Raw genomic sequence first — 19671 nt, 5'->3', positions numbered from 1 at the left:
ACTTGCTGGTAATTGTTTTCAACAAACCCCTTATGTAGAAAAAGCATTTTATACTGAGCAAGCTATTATTATGGTCAATTTCAGATGGCGTTTTAATTGTGGTCTTTCAGGGAACCAAAAGACAGATCAACTAATGACAATTATTTGAGAATGAGGCTTTGAAAAAGGTCTAGCACCATTTTACTCATTCTTGTGGCTGCCAGGCTGCACAGGAATGCAAGCTGCTATTTTTCAAAGTTAAATGTGAAACTGGAGAGTGGGCAATGAGACTAGGGCAAGTTAAAGCCCATAAAGCTCACCATTTTTTAAAACTGAGATTTAGCCATTTGTTGAATAAAAGCCCTCCAAATTCCCAAAAAGCTTGGCTGATTTCCAGAGTTCCAGACAAGTTGATTCTGACTTTTTTGCCAGTTTTAAAATTGATTTTGTGGGGGCAAAAGTTTCAGAGGTCTCTATTCTGGCATTTTCATTGACAGTACTCTTGTGGTTTACTATATATTTTATCATCTCCTAAAGTGACTCACATAGCCCTTTGTCACTGAAGTCAGACATAAGTGGATATGGTAGCATCCATGTACAACTTGCTAGTAATGAGAAGGGATTACTATTTGAGGGTATTATTTAAGTGATACTATTTTAGCAAATATTACCTGGTTCTGTTGAGCTTGCTAGCTTAATAAATTGGTATGAGTCAAAACTTATGATTCAAAGGAAACAGAATTTAATAAATAGTCAAATTATCAACTTGAAGAGGTTTGTATCTAATACTACTATTTGCTCTGTATTATCTGAATTAAACTATGCTTTTTGTCAGAAATTAGTGCATTTTCATATTTCCATAAGTTTTGACATTTTAACATTTGCTGCAAGCCTTGGATCTTGTTATGATGATCCATTCCTACAGCCTGATTTTTTTGAACGTTCTTGAGAACTGATATTATCTCACTGTTAAAAATTCTCCTTTTTTGAGTTCCTTTGAACCAATTGGTTACTCTGTAGCATGCAACAGGATTTATGTCTCTCCTGCTCACATTCAGGTCCATTAATCTCTCAGAATATGGGAAATGGAGGAAGTACAAGGCTGCCCATCAATGGTTGAGGAAAGTGAAACCGAAAATTCTTCCTTATCTTTCCTGAAGATCAAGGTTGATGGAATTCACTGCCAAAGTTATTGGATTTAGCTCTCAAACCTTGATTCATGGTTTTTGTTGCTTTCATATTTTATATGTCTCCTTTTTTTTGTCATCAAACTTGGGATTTCATTCCAATACTTAACCAGTAACTGAGAAAAAGTATTTTTAAAAGTCCTCTAACATAAACATTTAAGACTATAAATGAAATTGGGCTATTTATGTTATTTCGTCATTTTAATAATTAACCCTTTGTCACAAGATTATGTTACACATGTGATTCAAAGACATTATGCATTGACTTTTATAAATGCAGGCACAACATGGGAATTTAAGTATCATGTAAACAAGCTATAATGAGGATGGTGTAGAGATTAATGGAGATATATGATGATAATGGTGATTATGTGTTTGCGTGTGATATCTGTAATATTGGGCTGCTAAAGGAAGTACAAGAGGTTTATAGAGAAAATATTCAATATAAACTTTGTTGTTCAAGAGCTTTATGCAGTCTTTTCTGGCTGGTTAGAGCTGTAGTAGATGTGAGTGTTAAATGAGGGGATGGTCATATGGAGAAAAGTTATGCTGTCAAAGATTTGCCTTTTTCTCTTAAACTCATAGACAGCCATGATAAAAAATGTTCTCTGGAAAGCCAGGGAACTTTCTATAAAGTGACATTTTTCTTTAGGGAACATCTCCATCTGTGAATTCAGGAAATTCTATACTCATACTAAAGGAGCAAGGTAAATGAAGTGCACACTAAAAAAAATCGCGATTGTCACTAAGTTAAAATTAAACATAGAAAACAGATATTGCCACTGGGTGCATTTTGAACAATTTTTTCCCCATACAAAGAAAAAGTTTATTACTAGAACAAAGGTCAAAAGATATCAAGCTGTTTCTGAATTTAAACCTTTACTTTCTACTATAACCTGAAGATTGACCTTTATTGAATATTTGATACAATACAGAATAATTTATAGTGCCATAACACATAACAAATGACAGTTTTTATTTATGAAACACTCTGTTTAAATATTTAAATAATTTATTAATGTGTGAGTTGAAAAATATCACTGAAAAATGCTGCTTTTATTATTTAATAACTTAATGTGTCAAATCTGATTTTTAATATCAAGCTTTAAAAAATATGAATAATTTAGGTAATATCATTGACAAATAAAAATAATTTTTCTGAGTATCTCAGGGATTCTTTTTAGTAGTTGAATGTTTATAAAGAACAATTTAGAGCCGACTGAATGCTCTTACCATTTGTATTGCTAATAATAATAAACTTACAATAATATATGCATATGACTTATTCTGTTTATTTGATTATTCATTTGCTTAACATTTGTTTACCTGCTGCAGGAGCCAACTAATGATAGTCCACTTGCATCACCATGATACCTGCTCTTCATCTAAATTGTGTTTACATAATAATTCCACTAAGTATATTCTTAGAATAATCGTGTGTTATTACAGTTATTTCAGTTATGTCTCTGACTATATTCATAAGCAATCGTTAATGTCACTGTTTGCTGCTTAATTAGGATGCAGTTTTGGAATAGGAGTAGGGAAGAGAGGTTTCTTCCTTAGGTCTCATAATTTTACTATTGATTCTTTCAATGATGTGACAATTAGATTTCATTTCCAATCTGACTTTAAAATACCACTGAATAACTGAGGTAGCTATGTCATCATAGTCATCATCATCATATTTCTCATTCCTTTTGACAAAGACAAGCACATGAAATAAAGTGGCAGAAGACAATGGTTTTCAGATTATATGCTTGAACCTGCATAAAACATTACAGGAAATCTATGAGAGTCCAGGGAATGCGCAACATTTATTTTACAGACTTCTAAACCATAAGAGTCCACAGGTATTATCCATACTGCAGTGCATAGGAAAGCATCAGGGCTCAGAGTTGTTTTCCATAATCCTAGGAAAAGCTGGGACTATCTGATCCAACTTTTTCTGAACAAAAGTACAGTGAGCAATGATCTCTTCTAAAGCTGTGAGAGTTGAAGAAGGACAAAAGAAACATGAAAAGTGACTCATCAGTCAGAAACAGGTTTATTTTAAAGAATAAACCTGAGAGGGGCCTCTGGCCGAGTTAGGTCAAGAGCCCTCTCTCTTACAGACTAAGAGTATTTTAGGACGGGAGAGCTTATCACAGGCTCAGAATGTTTCTGTGTCTCTTTGTCTTGCTTATCTGGGAGGGAGAGTTTTGTGTCTGTTCCCATACATCTTTCTGCAACTGCAGGCATACCCCCCAAGTCTGCTTTTAGCTTCCCTGTCTTAGTGAACCTAAAGAGAAAGGAATGTGCTTATTAGGGCCCACTGTTTTACTTGGGCCCATTGTATGAGTGTGAAGTTTGGTCTTTACACCATGCAGCTGTTTTATCTGTATTGTACTGTCTGCTCTTTCTAGCTGCTTATTGTTAGAAGTGATTTATTTGAAATGCATGAGATTAGAAAGGGAGCTGGAGCTTAAAATAGTGGTGTTTGTCCAAGATAATGGTGCTCCTGCTCTGTCACAGGTCTTCATTGAATTGCTTATTTTGGTAGGCAGTCCTGATAGTATAATGTAGATAGCATCTTTGCAGGGATGTATCTTTCTATGTTAAATGTGATAAATTGGGTTGTAAACTATAGTCCATGATCATATTATAGGGAGTATAATTGCAATTAGCTGTATCACTGGGCAATAGAAAGAAGTAAAAATATCAGATGGTTTGCAAAAGTAAATGATGTGGTTAAATTATTCTTTAAACAAAAAAAATTATTAATCTAGTGAGGATGTGGGCCTGGATTATCACTTGGTGTCTTAAATTCGCCAGTGATCACTCTGAATCTAACACATTGTCTGTTGTTTCTTTTTATTTTTTGTCTTTTAAGTTTTGTAGGTACATAGTAGATGTGTATATTTATGGGGTACATGAGATGTTTTGATACAGGTATGCAATGCACAATAATCACATCATGGAGAATGGGGTACCCATCCCCTAAGCATTGATCTTTTATGTTACAGACAATTCAATCACACTCTTTTAGTTATCTTTAAATGTACAATGAAATTATTATTGACTACAGTCACTCCGTTATGCTATCAAATAGTAGGTCTTATTCATTCTCTCTCTTTTTTTTTTTTTGTACTCTGTCTCTTCTTTCTGATAGCTCACTTCCTTTTACTGGTGTCCAGAGTGGATTCTATTTCCTCAAGTTTAAGAAGCAGAGTTTTCCTTCCGACAAATGATCAACATGACTGCCAGGTATTTGAAAGCACACAGCATTTTAAATATGTTGTCACATTTGGGGACTTCTTTATCATAACTGTTTGGGTACTAATTGTCTTTCACAGATTACATTTTATTACTTCTCCAGCCAAGTGAGTGGCAAATTAATGGTTGGGCTTCAAACTGCATGTGGAGGTCCTATTCAGCATTTATGGCAAAACACAGCTGCACTCCCAAATCAGTGGGAGAGAAATGTCATCAAAATCCAGAGTTCACAGAGATTTCAGGTATGTGTGTTCTATTTTCTAACTATGGCCTTAAAGAAAAAATAAGATACAGATCTTTAACACCAGGTGAACTAAAAGTAAGGCAACCGTCCCAGTTTGCCAGCGACTGAGGGATTTCCCAAGACTTTCAAGTGCTGAAAGTGGACATCTCAGGCAATTTGGGATGGCTAGCCACCCTGAAAGACACTTTTACAATAAGGTTTTGAATTGTATATATGAAAACTAAAGGTGATATATTTTAAGACGTACTGATATATCAGTAAAATACAACCTTTTAATTTCCTCCTAATTTCTTGAACTCTTTCCATTCCTCTCTACTTTTCTTACTGCTCCAGCTTCTTCTTTCTTTTCATTACTTTTTCCTTGCAGACTTTTTTCATGCTTTTGAGAGAGGGGAATGCTGGGTAATGAGGAAGGAGAATGTTTAAATACTTATTCCAAATGCTGTTGAAGTAGAATAATTGTCATATTCATTTCATAGATAACACAGCCTTTATTTTCTAAAGTAGTTTAGAGAATTAAAGTCAATGCAAGCCTATAAAACACAACTTATTTATGCAGCCTAATAAAACTTATGCATGGTTGAAATGATAATCTAATGATTATTACCAGTTCTTGAAGCAGTATTGCCTATTTTAACATTTGGGACAATCAAACAAAATTTTCCTATTAAACATGAGATTTTTAAAGCATTTTATTCCTTAAAACTTTCTAATCCTTCTCTGTGAGTCAATTTAACCCAAGTCGGTTTTTTTTATCATCTATTATTAGAATGATATAATAATCAATGTTATAAATTTGATATAAATCAAATCATTTGTTATATGGTGGATTTAGCACTTGCTTAAATATAGGGATTAAATTGGATTGAATTTTACCTTTGATTCTTTTGAGTGGCTAAGAGAAAAAGAATGGCTAAATGAACAGGATCTTCATTGTAAAAGTTGAATTATAAGATATAAGAATGGCATAGTTTCTTAATTGATTGATCATAAATCACTGTAATTTGGAATTTTCAGGTTTTGATAAACTTAATGGGGATCAAAAGAAGGCTACAAAAAAATCCCTTAACAGGTGGTTAAATGACACCTATATGGCAGGACTTCAGAGAAACTCCCACTGGAAACACTAACCAGAGACTGAGACTGTACTCTATTGAAGTCAAATATCAGTGTTGGGGGTGTGGGTGGTTGGAAAGGCATCTTAAGTCATCAGGCACTTAAGTCTTTCTATCAACAATTCATTCATTCACTTAAGAAATATTAATTTGGGTCTCTTGGATGTGGTAGGTACAATGAGGGAAATGTTCCCTACAGCATGTTAAGGGAAGATTATTGATAGGTGTGGGCAGGGGATACTGTGTGTCCCTGGGCCCTGAAGACATCTGTGGCTTTCAAGGGCTGTGGTATGCAGAATGAATACCCCCTGAGCACCAATAATATATTTAATTTGCTGTAGATGCTCAAGTGTTATTAACCACTGGAGAAGTTATTTTATTTCTTACCCTTCTCTTCTTAATTCCCTGTGTCTGCTTGTTGTCTCAACAATGACAACAAAAGCAACAAAACCGGGCCAAGATCGTGTTTATGGGGATTGAGTCACATTGAGTAGACTGAAGGTTGATCTTGCTGAAGTTCCATCTCTCTCTGTTCTTGTAGACACTTAATAAATAAGATGAGAATCTTATCTATGGGTCGACTCCATCATTATTTACACATCTTTTTAACTTTGAAACAGAGCTGATGGTGTGGGAGTCTTAAACTACTTTTGCCAACCTTTGTGCCTTCTTAGACCTGTCTATGTCTTTTGGGGTCCAGATCTCTATTAGAAGCATAAGAGATCAGAGTGTGGAGTAGAACTGGAACTTGCTGTATCTTGTAGGTCAAACCTTTCAAAATAACGTCCTTGTTTTGCTCAGCTTCCTATTCTCGAGTGATACATCCTGAGTTCTGATGATTAAATATGTGCAGTAGATCAATTTAAAAAAAAAGTAAAACTCCAGAATATGTAATATCCAGGGTGATTCGACTGTAGCTGAGGCAGCAAGGTAATTCACTTGAGTGCTTTAAATGTACCAGTGGCTTCAACTAAAGCAGATGCATGTGCAATATATTAATTTTATATCCCAAAATACATTATTGCTGATGTGAAAACAGTGCATTTACCTTAAAGGCTTTGCAAAAATTAGGAGACTATATGACTCTCTCAGGATACCTCGGCTACACCAGCCTTTTCGGATTGCAGGTATGCTTTAGTTCTGTCCTGTCAGCAAGTGAGCAGATGTTCATTTGCTTTTGTTTGGTGGGCCACAGAGAAGTGCTGTACTTGTAATACGGCCTGGCACCATCTAGTATCTCACTCCTGAAAAGATTCTGTGAGGGGCTTATTCGAGGGAATTCTGTAATCAGAGTCTCCAGACAGTATCTGCTGCCTCGACAACTTACAAGCCTCTGAGAATTATTTCATTTTCTGCCATTTCCTTTCCATGCTGACTTCTAATAGTTTAAAAGCCATGCATCCTTCCTTTAAAAATGTCCAAATAGGAGATTTCGGTCCCAGCTGGATCCCAGCTTAGCATGGGCTTAGGACAAAGCCTCTGTAGCTGATGCTCACCTGGGGGTTTTATCACCTCCATCTGTGAATGACTAGGTCTCTCCTTTAATGAAATTGAAGCAGGTTAATTTCTGAGGGAATGCTGCTGCATACACAAGGATTGCTGTTTATCTACTTAGCAAAGACGGAAGCATTTCAGAGAGTTTCTGAAGATATTTAAGGAATAATAACAACTAAAATTTCTTTAGCACTTACTATATGTAAGGCACTGTGTTTACTTCTTTGGATACATAATTTTACTGACCCTTCACAAAAATCCTCTAAGGTAGAAAGATGATTTACTCCAAGAATTACAAGCTTTAGAGAGTTAAATAACCTACTAAATCCCATACCGGCTTAGACTCTAAGGTAGTTTGATGTCAGATCTCAATTACTGAGTCACTGAGCCATAATAACTTTTTTTTATTATGTTAAGCATTACAGGGATTTAGAATACATAGGGGAAAAAAAGCCGAACCTGTAGTTTGGTCAAATCTGTTGTGTGTGACTTATTATATATTCTTTTGTCTGCTGTGCTGGGTAAAACAACAATTTTAGGCATTGCATGCTGCTGATTAATTGCAATCACATTTTTAAAAAATTGCAGACATAAGCGATTAATTTTACTGTTGTCCTAAAATATTCAAGGAGAGAAATAATAAAACAAACTTAACATGCAGTAGAAATGTAGCCCCTAATTCAGGTGAAACCTTCTTTTGTCAGAGGCATTAGTACCAGAGTGACTCCATCTTGAGCGAAGGCTAGGAAAATGAGCTTGCTGGGTTGCATCCCCAGAAAGCTAGGTATCCCTAGCCTCTAGATGTTTACTGTTAAGGGAACAGATTGATAACATTTACTAAACAGACCTGGACTTGGGAGTGTCCTGGTATCCCGACACCTTGAGAACAAAATCATTCCTAATTTTGCTTCATAGATAATAATGTCGATTCTTGCAAAATATAGTAATTAAGAAAATTAATCCTTTATCGCAAAAGATTATAGCAGAGCACATCTCCCTGTGATCTTTTTTTATCCTGTATATAAACAAGTATTGTACCTAGGGTGGACGCGTTCCTCCTCTTACTTTCGGGAACGTCTATTGAGTGGCCATTCTTTTATTCTTCTACTTTCTTAATAAACTTGCTTTCACTTTACTCTATGGACATTCTCTCAATTCTTTCTTGCATGAGCTCCAAGACCCTCTCTTGGGGTCTGGATCGGGACTTCCTTTCGGTAACACTTTCACTCCTGTTTGTTGTTGTTCTTGAAAGAAGCTCATGTGACAGTTTTATGGGTAAGAAGGAATGAATACTATCCCTTACTACTAAGTATATCACTGACTGTAATTTTCATGTTGAATGTCTAGATTGTTAAACTAAATGAACAATCAGTGCCTTAAGTATAAAAAGATACTGAAGCATTTTTAACACGCTATTATTTACTTTTCATTTCTTTGATATTTCATTGAGAAACGCTGGAGAGTTCTCAGCAGCCTCCTATTTAGAAAGAATAGTATTTATTAATAAAGACAAAAGATGAGCTTTGCATTTTAAAAAATGTAAATTTTAACCTTAACTTTTAAAATTTTACCGTCACTTTTCAAAATCATTATCTGAGGTATTTTCCCTTTTAATTCAATAATATTTATGATAACACATGATGAGGAAATAATTACTGTCATCATTTTGTGTCTCAAATGTTTGCTTGGGAAATGAATGCATACTACTAATTAAGAAAACTCTTACATAATACATATAACCATAAATGTTTCTAATGTTTATACTCACGCTGAAGCAGTCTCATTGTCTGAGGCGATACCTGAGATTCATTGTTTCATGCCAAGGAAATAAAAGACGTGAACACACAAGAAGTGAGGTTAAGAATGGAGGTTTAATAGGTGAAAGAAAGAGAAGAGCTCTCTCCTGCAGAGAGAGGGATCCTGAATGGGTTTCCAGTCCATGGCGAAATGCAGGGGGGTTTTATAGATGAGCTTGAGGAAGCAGTGTCTGATTTACATGGTGCACTAAAGATTGGTCAGACTAGGTGTGTTATTTGCATAAGGCACAAAAAACTGGTTAGGGGTAGGTGTGCTATTTGCATAGGGCACAAAAAGATGGCCTTTCCCACCCTAATCTGTTATTATGCAGATGGGTTCTCTAACTGGCTGGTGCCATGTTGCCTGTTTCTTTACTGTGCATGTGGTAATAAAAGGGAAGACGGAGCTTCTATATTGGCAATGCCTGGCCCCCAGGTAGCCTTTTTTTATTGATGCAACTGCCGGCATCCACCTGTGCAAGCTTTCAGCTTGCTTATCTATGTTTACAGCTTGATTTTTCAGGCTGCTCTTTGTTGGAAAAAATAATTTATTGGGCTGCTTTTTGGTAGAAGGGAAGCCTTGCCGAGGACTCTTTTACCTTCACTATCTGCCTAAATAATTTCTTTCTAGCTCCTGTATCAATGCCATCCAGATAGTATTATCCATATGTCATCACCATTTCCTCTAACATTTAAATCAAGTGGCTTGAGTGCTGACTGCTTACCTCTATTCAGAGGTCATCCATCTTCTCTTAAAATGTTTGGGGTGAAAGGAATTTGTTTCATGTTCGCTGTCGGATTAGTGCAGGCCGTCCCTGACTTCTGTGGTGTCGGAACTCCATCATCTGTCCTATGATCCACTTTTATTTTGCTGCTTTGCTCCTTTAAAAAAAAATCTATCTACCTATCTGTCCTCCAACGTTATTAAAATGAGGTGGGTGTTTGGAAAATAATCTTGCTGATGTTTTGGAGAAAACAAAGAATGTGTGTTAGATACTACTTTTCCTAAAAATACAACTACCACACAGCAACACAGCTCTGACCAGGGCCCTCCGTAGAACCTACATATATATATATTTTCTTTTTCCAAGATGGAGTCTCACTCTGTCACCTAGGTTGGCATGCAGTGGCACCATCTCAGATTGCAACCTCTGCCTCCTGGGTTCAAGCAATTCTCCTGCCTCAGCCTCCTGAGTAGCTGGGATTACAGATGTGTACCACAACACCTGGCTAATTTTTGTATTTTTAATTGAGATGGGGTTTTGCCATGTTGGCCAGGCTAGTCTTGAACTCCTGACCTCAGGTGATCAGCCTGCCTTGGCCTCCCAAAGTGTTGGGATTATAGGCGTGAGCCACTACGTCCTGCCTTTATTTTTTCTTGTTTTTTAATCATCCTGGGGTTCCACTTTCTTTAGCTAATTTTCCAGATTCTAACCCAAATCCTTGTCAACTCTTTTCATTTAAATCTGTTTAGCTAGACTATTTGATTATGCCTGATGGGTCTTGTGTTTTATAGCCACATAGAACCATTAGTAAATTTCCCTCCACTTAGAGAAATAATTATTTCCCTAAGAAAAATGTTCCTTCCTGCTAGGCTAGTGGACTCAAATGGCAGCGAATTTTCACAATGACGTTTCATCAGTTATACCAAGTTAACATGTAATTTAACAGAATCAAATAAATATGTAATATCTATTGCAAACTCTAATGAGGAGAGGATTAAGGCAAGAAGGTAATTTAAAAGCTACTTTAGTAGTCAAGGGGGAGGAGATGGGAGAGGAAATAAGAATGAAAGGAAAATAGGGATTAATGGAGCTTGTCTCATTGGAAATGAGAATGGAGGAGAAAGGGACTCTCAAGGTCAGTTTGGAGTTTTGAGCATTGGAGAGCACCAGTCTTCTGGTACCATTGTCAGGAAATGAGAGTGAGATGAGAGCTCCAATCCGAGGAGAAAGGACAAAGTGTTGTGAATTATAAATGACTTGTGTCATCTGAGTGAAAATCTCCAGCAGACTTTGGAAACTGGGGAGGAGAGTTCAGGAAAGAGATTAACATTTGTAATGTAAGTTTCTGATTTATCGACCCTGAAGATGAATGTTGTTTTTTTGGTGAGGAGTGTGGAGAAAAAAAAACAAGAGACATGTGATATAGTTAACACTTATTTCTACTTCTTTTTTAAAATATGATGACTGTCGACATATCCTTAACTCAGCAACAGCTAGGGACTATCTCTATGAAAAAGCTTTCAGAAAGAATAAAATGTTAATTTGTAAAGAATATATTTTTACTTACAAACACACAATTCATATAATAGCTTAAATATTTTAATAACTATGTTACAATAACAGTAGCTAACATTTTTTAATGCTAACTATATACCAGGTGCTGTTTTACATGTTTGCAACTCATTTTTCCTTATCATGTAGGCCATCATTTTATCATTACAATTGTACAAAGAAGAAAACTGAAGAACAGAGATGTTAAATAAGTTCTCCAAGGTCTTGTTGCTCTTAAGTAGTATAACAAGGAACTGAAACCAAATAGTTTTATTTGAAATACATATATATATATTCAAAATATATATAATATATAATAAGTATATAATTTATCTATATTATAAATAGATATTTTGAATCAAACTACTTGGATGTATATATGTAGTTATATATTATATATAACCAACTTGGGTATGTATATTATACATATATATTTAATAATATAGTATAATTATGTATTATATAATTTATATAATATAATTAATACTTGTATATTATATAAATATATAACATATATTATATATAAAATATATATTTATAACATATAAAATATAACATATAATATGTATATTATATATAATCTGTATATAATACATAATTTTATGTATGTATACATACATATGCAAAATCTATACAATACATATATGTATCTTATACATATATGTATATATAATATATATTATTCCATAATATATACATTATATCACATATATAATATTTGTATATATATGGAGATATATATCTCCAAGGAGATATGGAACATATATATTACAAATTTATTATGTATTTATTAATATATAACATAATTTATTAATATATACTATTAATATATAATATTTTATGTTATATATTGTATATCTCCAAGTAGTTTTATTAAAAATATCTGTATCTATCTATATAATATATATTAATCTATGTTATGTTATAATATAACATATATAACATATATGATATAACATAGCATATATTATATATGATATAAATTATATAATGTATATTATATAACTATATATACGATATTTTTTTTTGAAAAAATATATTTTGAATCAAACTACTTGGTTTCAGATCCTAGCTATATGTTGGATTCAGATTCTAGCCATACTTTTAATCACTATGTTATACCACCTGTGTATAAAACTCTCTCTACACAATCTTTGCCAGTCCTTTGAAACATGGTTCTATTTTCTAAGTAGTTACACTTATTTTTGTATAAAGAGAATATGACTTTCTTAGGGCTATTGACAGATTTTTCTGTAGGTCGTGGATATTTCTCAGTGGATTTGTAATAGAGTGGTAGATAGCATATGGTTTGAAAGGAAATGTATTGGTACAGCATATTGTACAGGGACGAAATAATTTACCATAGAAAAATGATCTGTTATGTTTTGCTGCATCTAGATCAATTGTAAACCTAAAAATCTGGGCCGACTTCTTGAGAAATACAATGTTTATGTTGTAAACAAGACTGAATAATGCACATGTTTTTATCACATCCATGAACAAAGCCTCCAACATTAGTGATATTCATTAATACGGATGGGATAATGTCTACCATCAACATGCCAATTTTCTATCAATTTGGGTAATTAGAAAATCGGAGAGTGGCTTCTTTTTAAGTTTCTCAGATCAATCATACCAGAGTATCTCTTCTTAGTGGTGTCTTGGATGGGCTCCACATCATAATGTCACGTTCAGTCATTTTTTTTCTCTTTTTTTGAGACAGAGTCTTGCTCTGTCACCCAGGCTGCAGTGTAGTGGTGCGATCTCCACTCACTGCAACCTCTGCCTCCCGGGTTCCAGCGATTCAACCTCCGCCTCCCTGGTTCAAGCAGTTCTCCTGTCTTAGTCTCCTGAGTAGCTGGGATTACAGGCGCCCGCCACCACTCCTAGCTAATTTGTTGTATTTTTAGTAGATACGGGGTTTCACCATGTTTGCCAGGTTGGTCTAGAATTCCTGACCTCTAGTGATTCACCCGCCTCATCCTCCCAAAGTGCCAGGATTACAGGCGTGAGGCACTGTGACAGGCCACGTTCAGTCATTTTAACAATAAGTCACAGAACAATCATTTCCAGTCAATGTTTAGATAATGGCAGAAAATGTGCAATAGGATAGCATGAGGATGACATCTAAGGCAAGAGTGGATAAGATTTAGAGAACCAAAGGGAAAGATGGGATACAATTGCAAAATGCCAAGAACTGGATCTCCAACAAAATTGACAGACCACTAGCAAGACTAATAAAGAAGAAAAGAGAGAAGAATCAAATCGACGCAATTAAAAATGATAAAGGGGATATCACCACCGACCCCACAGAAATACAAACTACCATCAGAGAATACTATAAACACCTCTACGCAAATAAACTGGAAAATCTAGAAGAAATGGATAATTTCCTGGACACTTACACTCTTCCAAGAATAAACCAGGAAGAAGTTGAATCCCTGAATAGACCAATAGCAGGCTCTGAAATTGAGGCAATAATTAATAGCCTACCAACCAAAAAAAGTCCAGGACCAGATGGATTCACAGCTGAATTCTACCAGAGGTACAAGGAGGAGTTGGTACCATTCCTTCTGAAACTATTCCAATCAATAGAAAAAGAGGGAATCCTCCCTAACTCATTTGATGAGGCCAACATCATCCTGATACCAAAGCCTGGCAGAGACACAACAAAAAAAGAGAATTTTAGACCAATATCCCTGATGAACATCGATGCAAAAATCCTCAATAAAATACTGGCAAACCGGATTCAGCAACACATCAAAAAGCTTATCCACCATAATCAAGTGGGCTTCATCCCTGGGATGCAAGGCTGGTTCAACATTCGCAAATCAATAAACATAATCCAGCATATAAACAGAACCAAAGACAAGAACCACATGATTATCTCAATAGATGCAGAAAAGGCTTTTGACAAAATTCAACAGCCCTTCATGCTAAAAACGCTCAATAAATTTGGTATTGATGGAACGTACCTCAAAATAATAACAGCTATTTATGACAAACCGACAGCCAATATCATACTGAATGGGCAAAAACTGGAAAAATTCCCTTTGAAAACTGGCACAAGACAGGGATGCCCTCTCTCACCACTCCTATTCAACATAGTGTTGGAAGTTCTGGCTAGGGCAATTAGGCAAGAGAAAGAAATCAAGGGTATTCAGTTAGGAAAAGAAGAAGTCAAACTGTCCCTGTTTGCAGATGACATGATTGTATATTTAGAAAACCCCATTGTCTCAGCCCAAAATCTCCTTAAGCTGATAAGCAACTTCAGCAAAGTCTCAGGATACAAAATTAATGTGCAAAAATCACAAGCATTCTTATACACCAGTAACAGACAAACAGAGAGCCAAATCAGGAATGAACTTCCATTCACAATTGCTTCAAAGAGAATAAAATACCTAGGAATCCAACTTACAAGGGATGTAAAGGACCTCTTCAAGGAGAACTACAAACCACTGCTCAGTGAAATAAAAGAGGACACAAACAAATGGAAGATCATACCATGCTCATGGATAGGAAGAATCAATATCGTGAAAATGGCCATACTGCCCAAGGTAATTTATAGATTCAATGCCATCCCCATCAAGCTACCAATGAGTTTCTTCATAGAACTGGAAAAAACTGCTTTAAAGTTCATATGGAACCAAAAAAGAGCCCGCATCTCCAAGACAATCCTAAGTCAAAAGAACAAAGCTGGAGGCATCACGCTACCTGACTTCAAACTATACTACAAGGCTACAGTAACCAAAACAGCATGGTACTGGTACCAAAACAGAGATATAGACCAATGGAACAGAACAGAGTCCTCAGAAATAATACCACACATCTACAGTCATCTGATCTTTGACAAACCTGAGAGAAACAAGAAATGGGGAAAGGATTCCCTATTTAATAAATGGTGCTGGGAAAATTGGCTAGCCATTTCTACTTTTTTTTCAGTAGAAAGCTGAAACTGGATCCTTTCCTTACTCCTTATACGAAAATTAATTCATGATGGATTAGAGACTTAAATGTTAGACCTAATACCATAAAAATCCTAGAGGAAAACCTAGGTAGTACCATTCAGGACATAGGCATGGGCAAAGACTTCATGTCTAAAACACCAAAAGCAACGGCAGCAAAAGCCAAAATTGACAAATGGGATCTCATTAAATTAAAGAGCTTCTGCACAGCAAAAGAAACTACCATCAGAGTGAACAGGCAACCTACAGAATGGGAGACAATTTTTGCAATCTACTCATCTGACAAAGGGCTAATATCCAGAACCTACAAAGAACTCAAACAAATTTACAAGAAAAAAACAAACAACCCCATCAAAAAGTGGGCAAAGGATATGAACAGACATTTCTCAAAAGAAGACATTCATACAGCCAACAGACACATGAAAAAATGCTCATCATTACTGGCCATCAGAGAAATGCAAATCAAAACCACAATGAGATACCATCTCACACCAGTTAGAATGGCGATCATTAAAAAGTCAGGAAACAACAGGTGCTGGAGAGGATGTGGAGAAATAGGAACACTTTTACACTGTTGGTGGGATTGTAAACTAGTTCAACCATTATGGAAAACAGTATGGCGATTCCTCAAGGATCTAGAACTAGATGTACCATATGACCCAGCCATCCCATTACTGGGTATATACCCAAAGGATTATAAATTATGCTGCTATAAAGACACATGCACACGTATGTTTATTGCAGCACTATTCACAATAGCAAAGACTTGGAATCAACCCAAATGTCCATCAGTGACAGATTGGATTAAGAAAATGTGGCACATATACACCATGGAATACTATGCAGCCATCAAAAAGGATGAGTTTGTGTCCTTTGTAGGGACATGGATGCAGCTGGAAACCATCATTCTTAGCAAACTATCACAAGAACAGAAAACCAAACACCGCATGTTCTCACTCATAGGTGGGAACTGAACAATGAGATCACTTGGACTCAGGAAGGGGAACATCACACACCGGGGCCTATCATGGGGAAGGGGGAGGGGGAGGGATTGCATTGGGAGTTATACCTGATGTAAATGATGAGTTGATGGGTGCAGCACACCAACATGGCACAAGTATACATATGTAACAAACCTGCACGTTATGCACATGTACACTACAACTTAAAGTATAATAATAATAAATAAATTAAAAAAAAAAAAAAGAACTGGATCTCAAGATGGAGCATGGATCCAAAAGCTGGTAAATGTGAAACAGTATGAACACATAGGAACTGAACATAGGAGATAATTGTAGGGAAAAATCCAGGTGAGTATTGCTGCATTTCACTAAACATGTTACCTATCCTATGCCAGACATTTGAGATACAGTGATGACCCTACATTTCTTTGTTTTTCAGAGTGTTTGCTTTGATTTCTTTGGACCTGGAACTGGCATGGTCACTCAAGTGTTTCTAGAGAGTGACATGTTTCCTATTGCAGGCTCTCTTTTATAACACTGTGAGACAGTGATATTCCTTGCTTTATGTTTTTGTTTTGTTTTGTTTTTCTTGTGTAGGTTGTTTTTCAAGGTCAAATGACTTCAACTTATGAACAGGATGAAGTCATTGCTATTGATGATATATCTTTCAGTTCAGGCTGCTTGCCTGCCAATGGTAAGAACTTTTTCTCTCATTTTGACCTTTATTGTGTATAAAGATTTCAGTGCAATTTAAACATTGTAATGACTTTAATCTCCTGTTTATTTTTGTCTGATGTTTTCATGTGGGCTATTTTTCCTTGTTCTAGTACATTGTATAACAGTGACTGGATCTATACTAGGAGTGAAGATTGGCTGTTTTTCACTGACTGATGCTGTAAAGAACTGAATGGGATAATTTAGTCTCAGACTTGAAATCTTGTAGCAATGTTTAGAGTGGCTAAAGTTAAATCTGAACAAGGTAACTCTGTTCCTTCTAGGAGACTGGGAGAAAACTAGCCTCCATAGACTTGAAATTGTCTTCTTGGACAATTGGTTTGATTATTCTGCTGAAAGATACAAAATAGAGATATTAGTTATAATCTATTTTCTCTTTTGACATATCAATAAACCACATATATCAGATATAAACTTTTATTTCTATTGTTCCTTTGATTATATTAACTGAATAATATTCTATTCTTCATTTATATTATTCCAAAACAATTCAATATTAAAATTATAATTAAAATAGCATAAAATATCAAGCTTAATCTAATTATCAAAAAGAGTCAGTCATATATATTTCAGGGTTTTTTTCTTTTAAGAATTTTGTTATATTGTGGCATGTTGTAACAGAATAAAGATAGCTATTTTATAGATAAGGCTTCTGAGTTCAATTTGGTACAGAGATATAGTTGTTGTGGTAAATAATATTTCAAGACAAGAAGAGATGTCTTCATCTACTTAAGAAAGACCATTGGATCTTGACATTGTGCTTGGTTTTTAAAATGTTTTATTTTATTTTCAATTAACACATAATTGTACATATTTATTGGATGTTATGTGATGTGATGTTAAATACATGTATACATTGTGTGATGATTAAATCAGGGTAATTATTTGTTATCTCAAAAATTTATTTTTTCTTTGTAATAAGAACATTTGAAATTCTCTCTTCTAGTTATTTTGAAATAATATAATATTGTTAACTATACTGTGTAATAGAAAAACAGAATTTATTCCTCTGATCTACCCATTGACCAGTTTCTACACACACACCATCCATGCTATCTCCCCCAGCCTCTGGTAACCACTATTCTACCCTGTACTTCTATAAGATAGATTTTTGAAAATTTTGCAAACGAGTAAGATAATATAGTATTTGTTTTCCTGTGTCTGGTTATTTCATTTAATGTCTTCCAGATTCATCCATATTGCCACAAATGGTAGGCTTTTATTCTTTTTATAGTTAAATAAAAAAGAATTATATTGCTTGTGTATTACCACATTTTCTTTATCCATTCATCCATTGATGGACACTTAGGTTGATTCCATATCTTGGCTATTGTGAATAGTTCAGCAATAAACATGGGAATGCAAAAATCTCTTTGACAGAGATTGAAATCATATCTCTTTGATTTCATTTTCTTTGGATAAATACTCAGAAGTGGGATTGATGAATCATTCGGTAGTTCTATTTTCAACTTTTTGAGGAACCTCCGTACTGTTCTATATGGTTGTACTAATTTACATTTCTACCGACAGTATATATGTATTCCCATTTATCCACATCTGCACCAGCATTTTTTAACTTTGACTTTTTGATAATAGCCATTCTGAGAAGTATGAGATGATATATCATTGTGATTTTAATTTGCATTTCCCTGATGATTAATGATGCTGAGAATTTTTTTCATATTCTATTCATTGGTCATTTTTCTGTCTTTTTCTGAGAAATATCTATTGAGGTTTTCTGTCCATTTTCAAATTTGATTATTTGTTTTCTTGAAAATGAGATGTTTTGAATTTCTTATGTATTCTGAGTATTGACCCCATATTAGATGCACAGTTTGCAAACATTGCCTCCGATCCTGTAGGTTGTCTCTTCACTCAGTTATTTTCTTTGTTGTGCAGAAACCTTTTAGTTTGATGTAATTTCATTTTTTTAAATGATAGGTACTATTTATTTATTTATTTATTTTATGAGTGAAATATTTTACATATTTATGGGGCGCATGTGAGTTTGTTACATGCATAGAATGTATTCAGCCTCCATTTACATTCCCTTTCCACCCACTCACCCTTCACAGCCTCTAGTATCTGTCATTCTATTCTCTATTTCCGTGAGATCAATTCTTTTAGCTCTGACATATCAGTGAGAGGTTATTAGTTATTTATTAAATGTTTGCTAGAATTGATTAGTGAAGCCATCAGGGTCTGGGTTGTTCTTTGGTGAGGGACATTTTATTACTAATTCAATCTGTTCAGATTTTCTATTTCTTCAATTTTAGTAGGTTTTATGTGTCCAGAAATTTATGTATTTCTTCTAGGTTTTCCAGCATATGATTGTTCATAATGGCTTTTTATGATCTTTTGTATTTCTGTGCAACTAGTCATAATATCTCCTTGTTCATCTCTCATTTTATTTGAATCTTCTGTCTTTTTATCCTTAGTCCAGCTATTGTTTGTCAATTTTATCTTTTTTAAAAAACACCTTTTGCTTTGTTGTCTTTGGTATTGTTTTGTTTAGTCTCTATTTCATTTAAGTCTGCTCTGATCTTTATTATTTATTTCCTTGAACTGATTTTGGGTTTGGTTTCTTCCTGTGTTTTCTAATTCCTTGAAGTATAACTTTAGGTTGTTTGAGAACTTTCTAATATTTTGATGTAGGCATTTATTGC

General features: G+C 34.8%; 1 protein-coding gene across 4 annotated transcripts in view; it reads left to right on the top strand.

Moving 5' to 3' along the window:
• The window catches only part of LOC105488276 (MAM and LDL receptor class A domain containing 1), a 1027522-nt gene that overhangs the window by 336541 nt on the left and 671310 nt on the right, over positions 1–19671 (top strand). For 3 of the 4 annotated variants that reach the window (XM_071070418.1, XM_071070417.1, XM_024794882.2), the window contains exon 1: positions 16872–16964. In XM_071070418.1, coding sequence (XP_070926519.1) covers positions 16886–16964 — 79 coding nt within the window. In that variant the 5' untranslated portion in view covers positions 16872–16885. Of the gene's footprint in view, positions 1–4314; positions 4410–4498; positions 4661–16867; positions 16965–19671 lie in introns of those variants that run through there. The other variant, XM_071070419.1, reaches the window with a different exon arrangement.

Source organism: Macaca nemestrina, chromosome 9 (genome assembly GCF_043159975.1).
Source record: "Macaca nemestrina isolate mMacNem1 chromosome 9, mMacNem.hap1, whole genome shotgun sequence".
In the NCBI taxonomy this organism is placed as follows: domain Eukaryota; kingdom Metazoa; phylum Chordata; class Mammalia; order Primates; family Cercopithecidae; genus Macaca; species Macaca nemestrina.
Note: the sequence above shows the minus strand (reverse complement) of the source record. Positions and strands in the feature narration are given on the sequence as shown.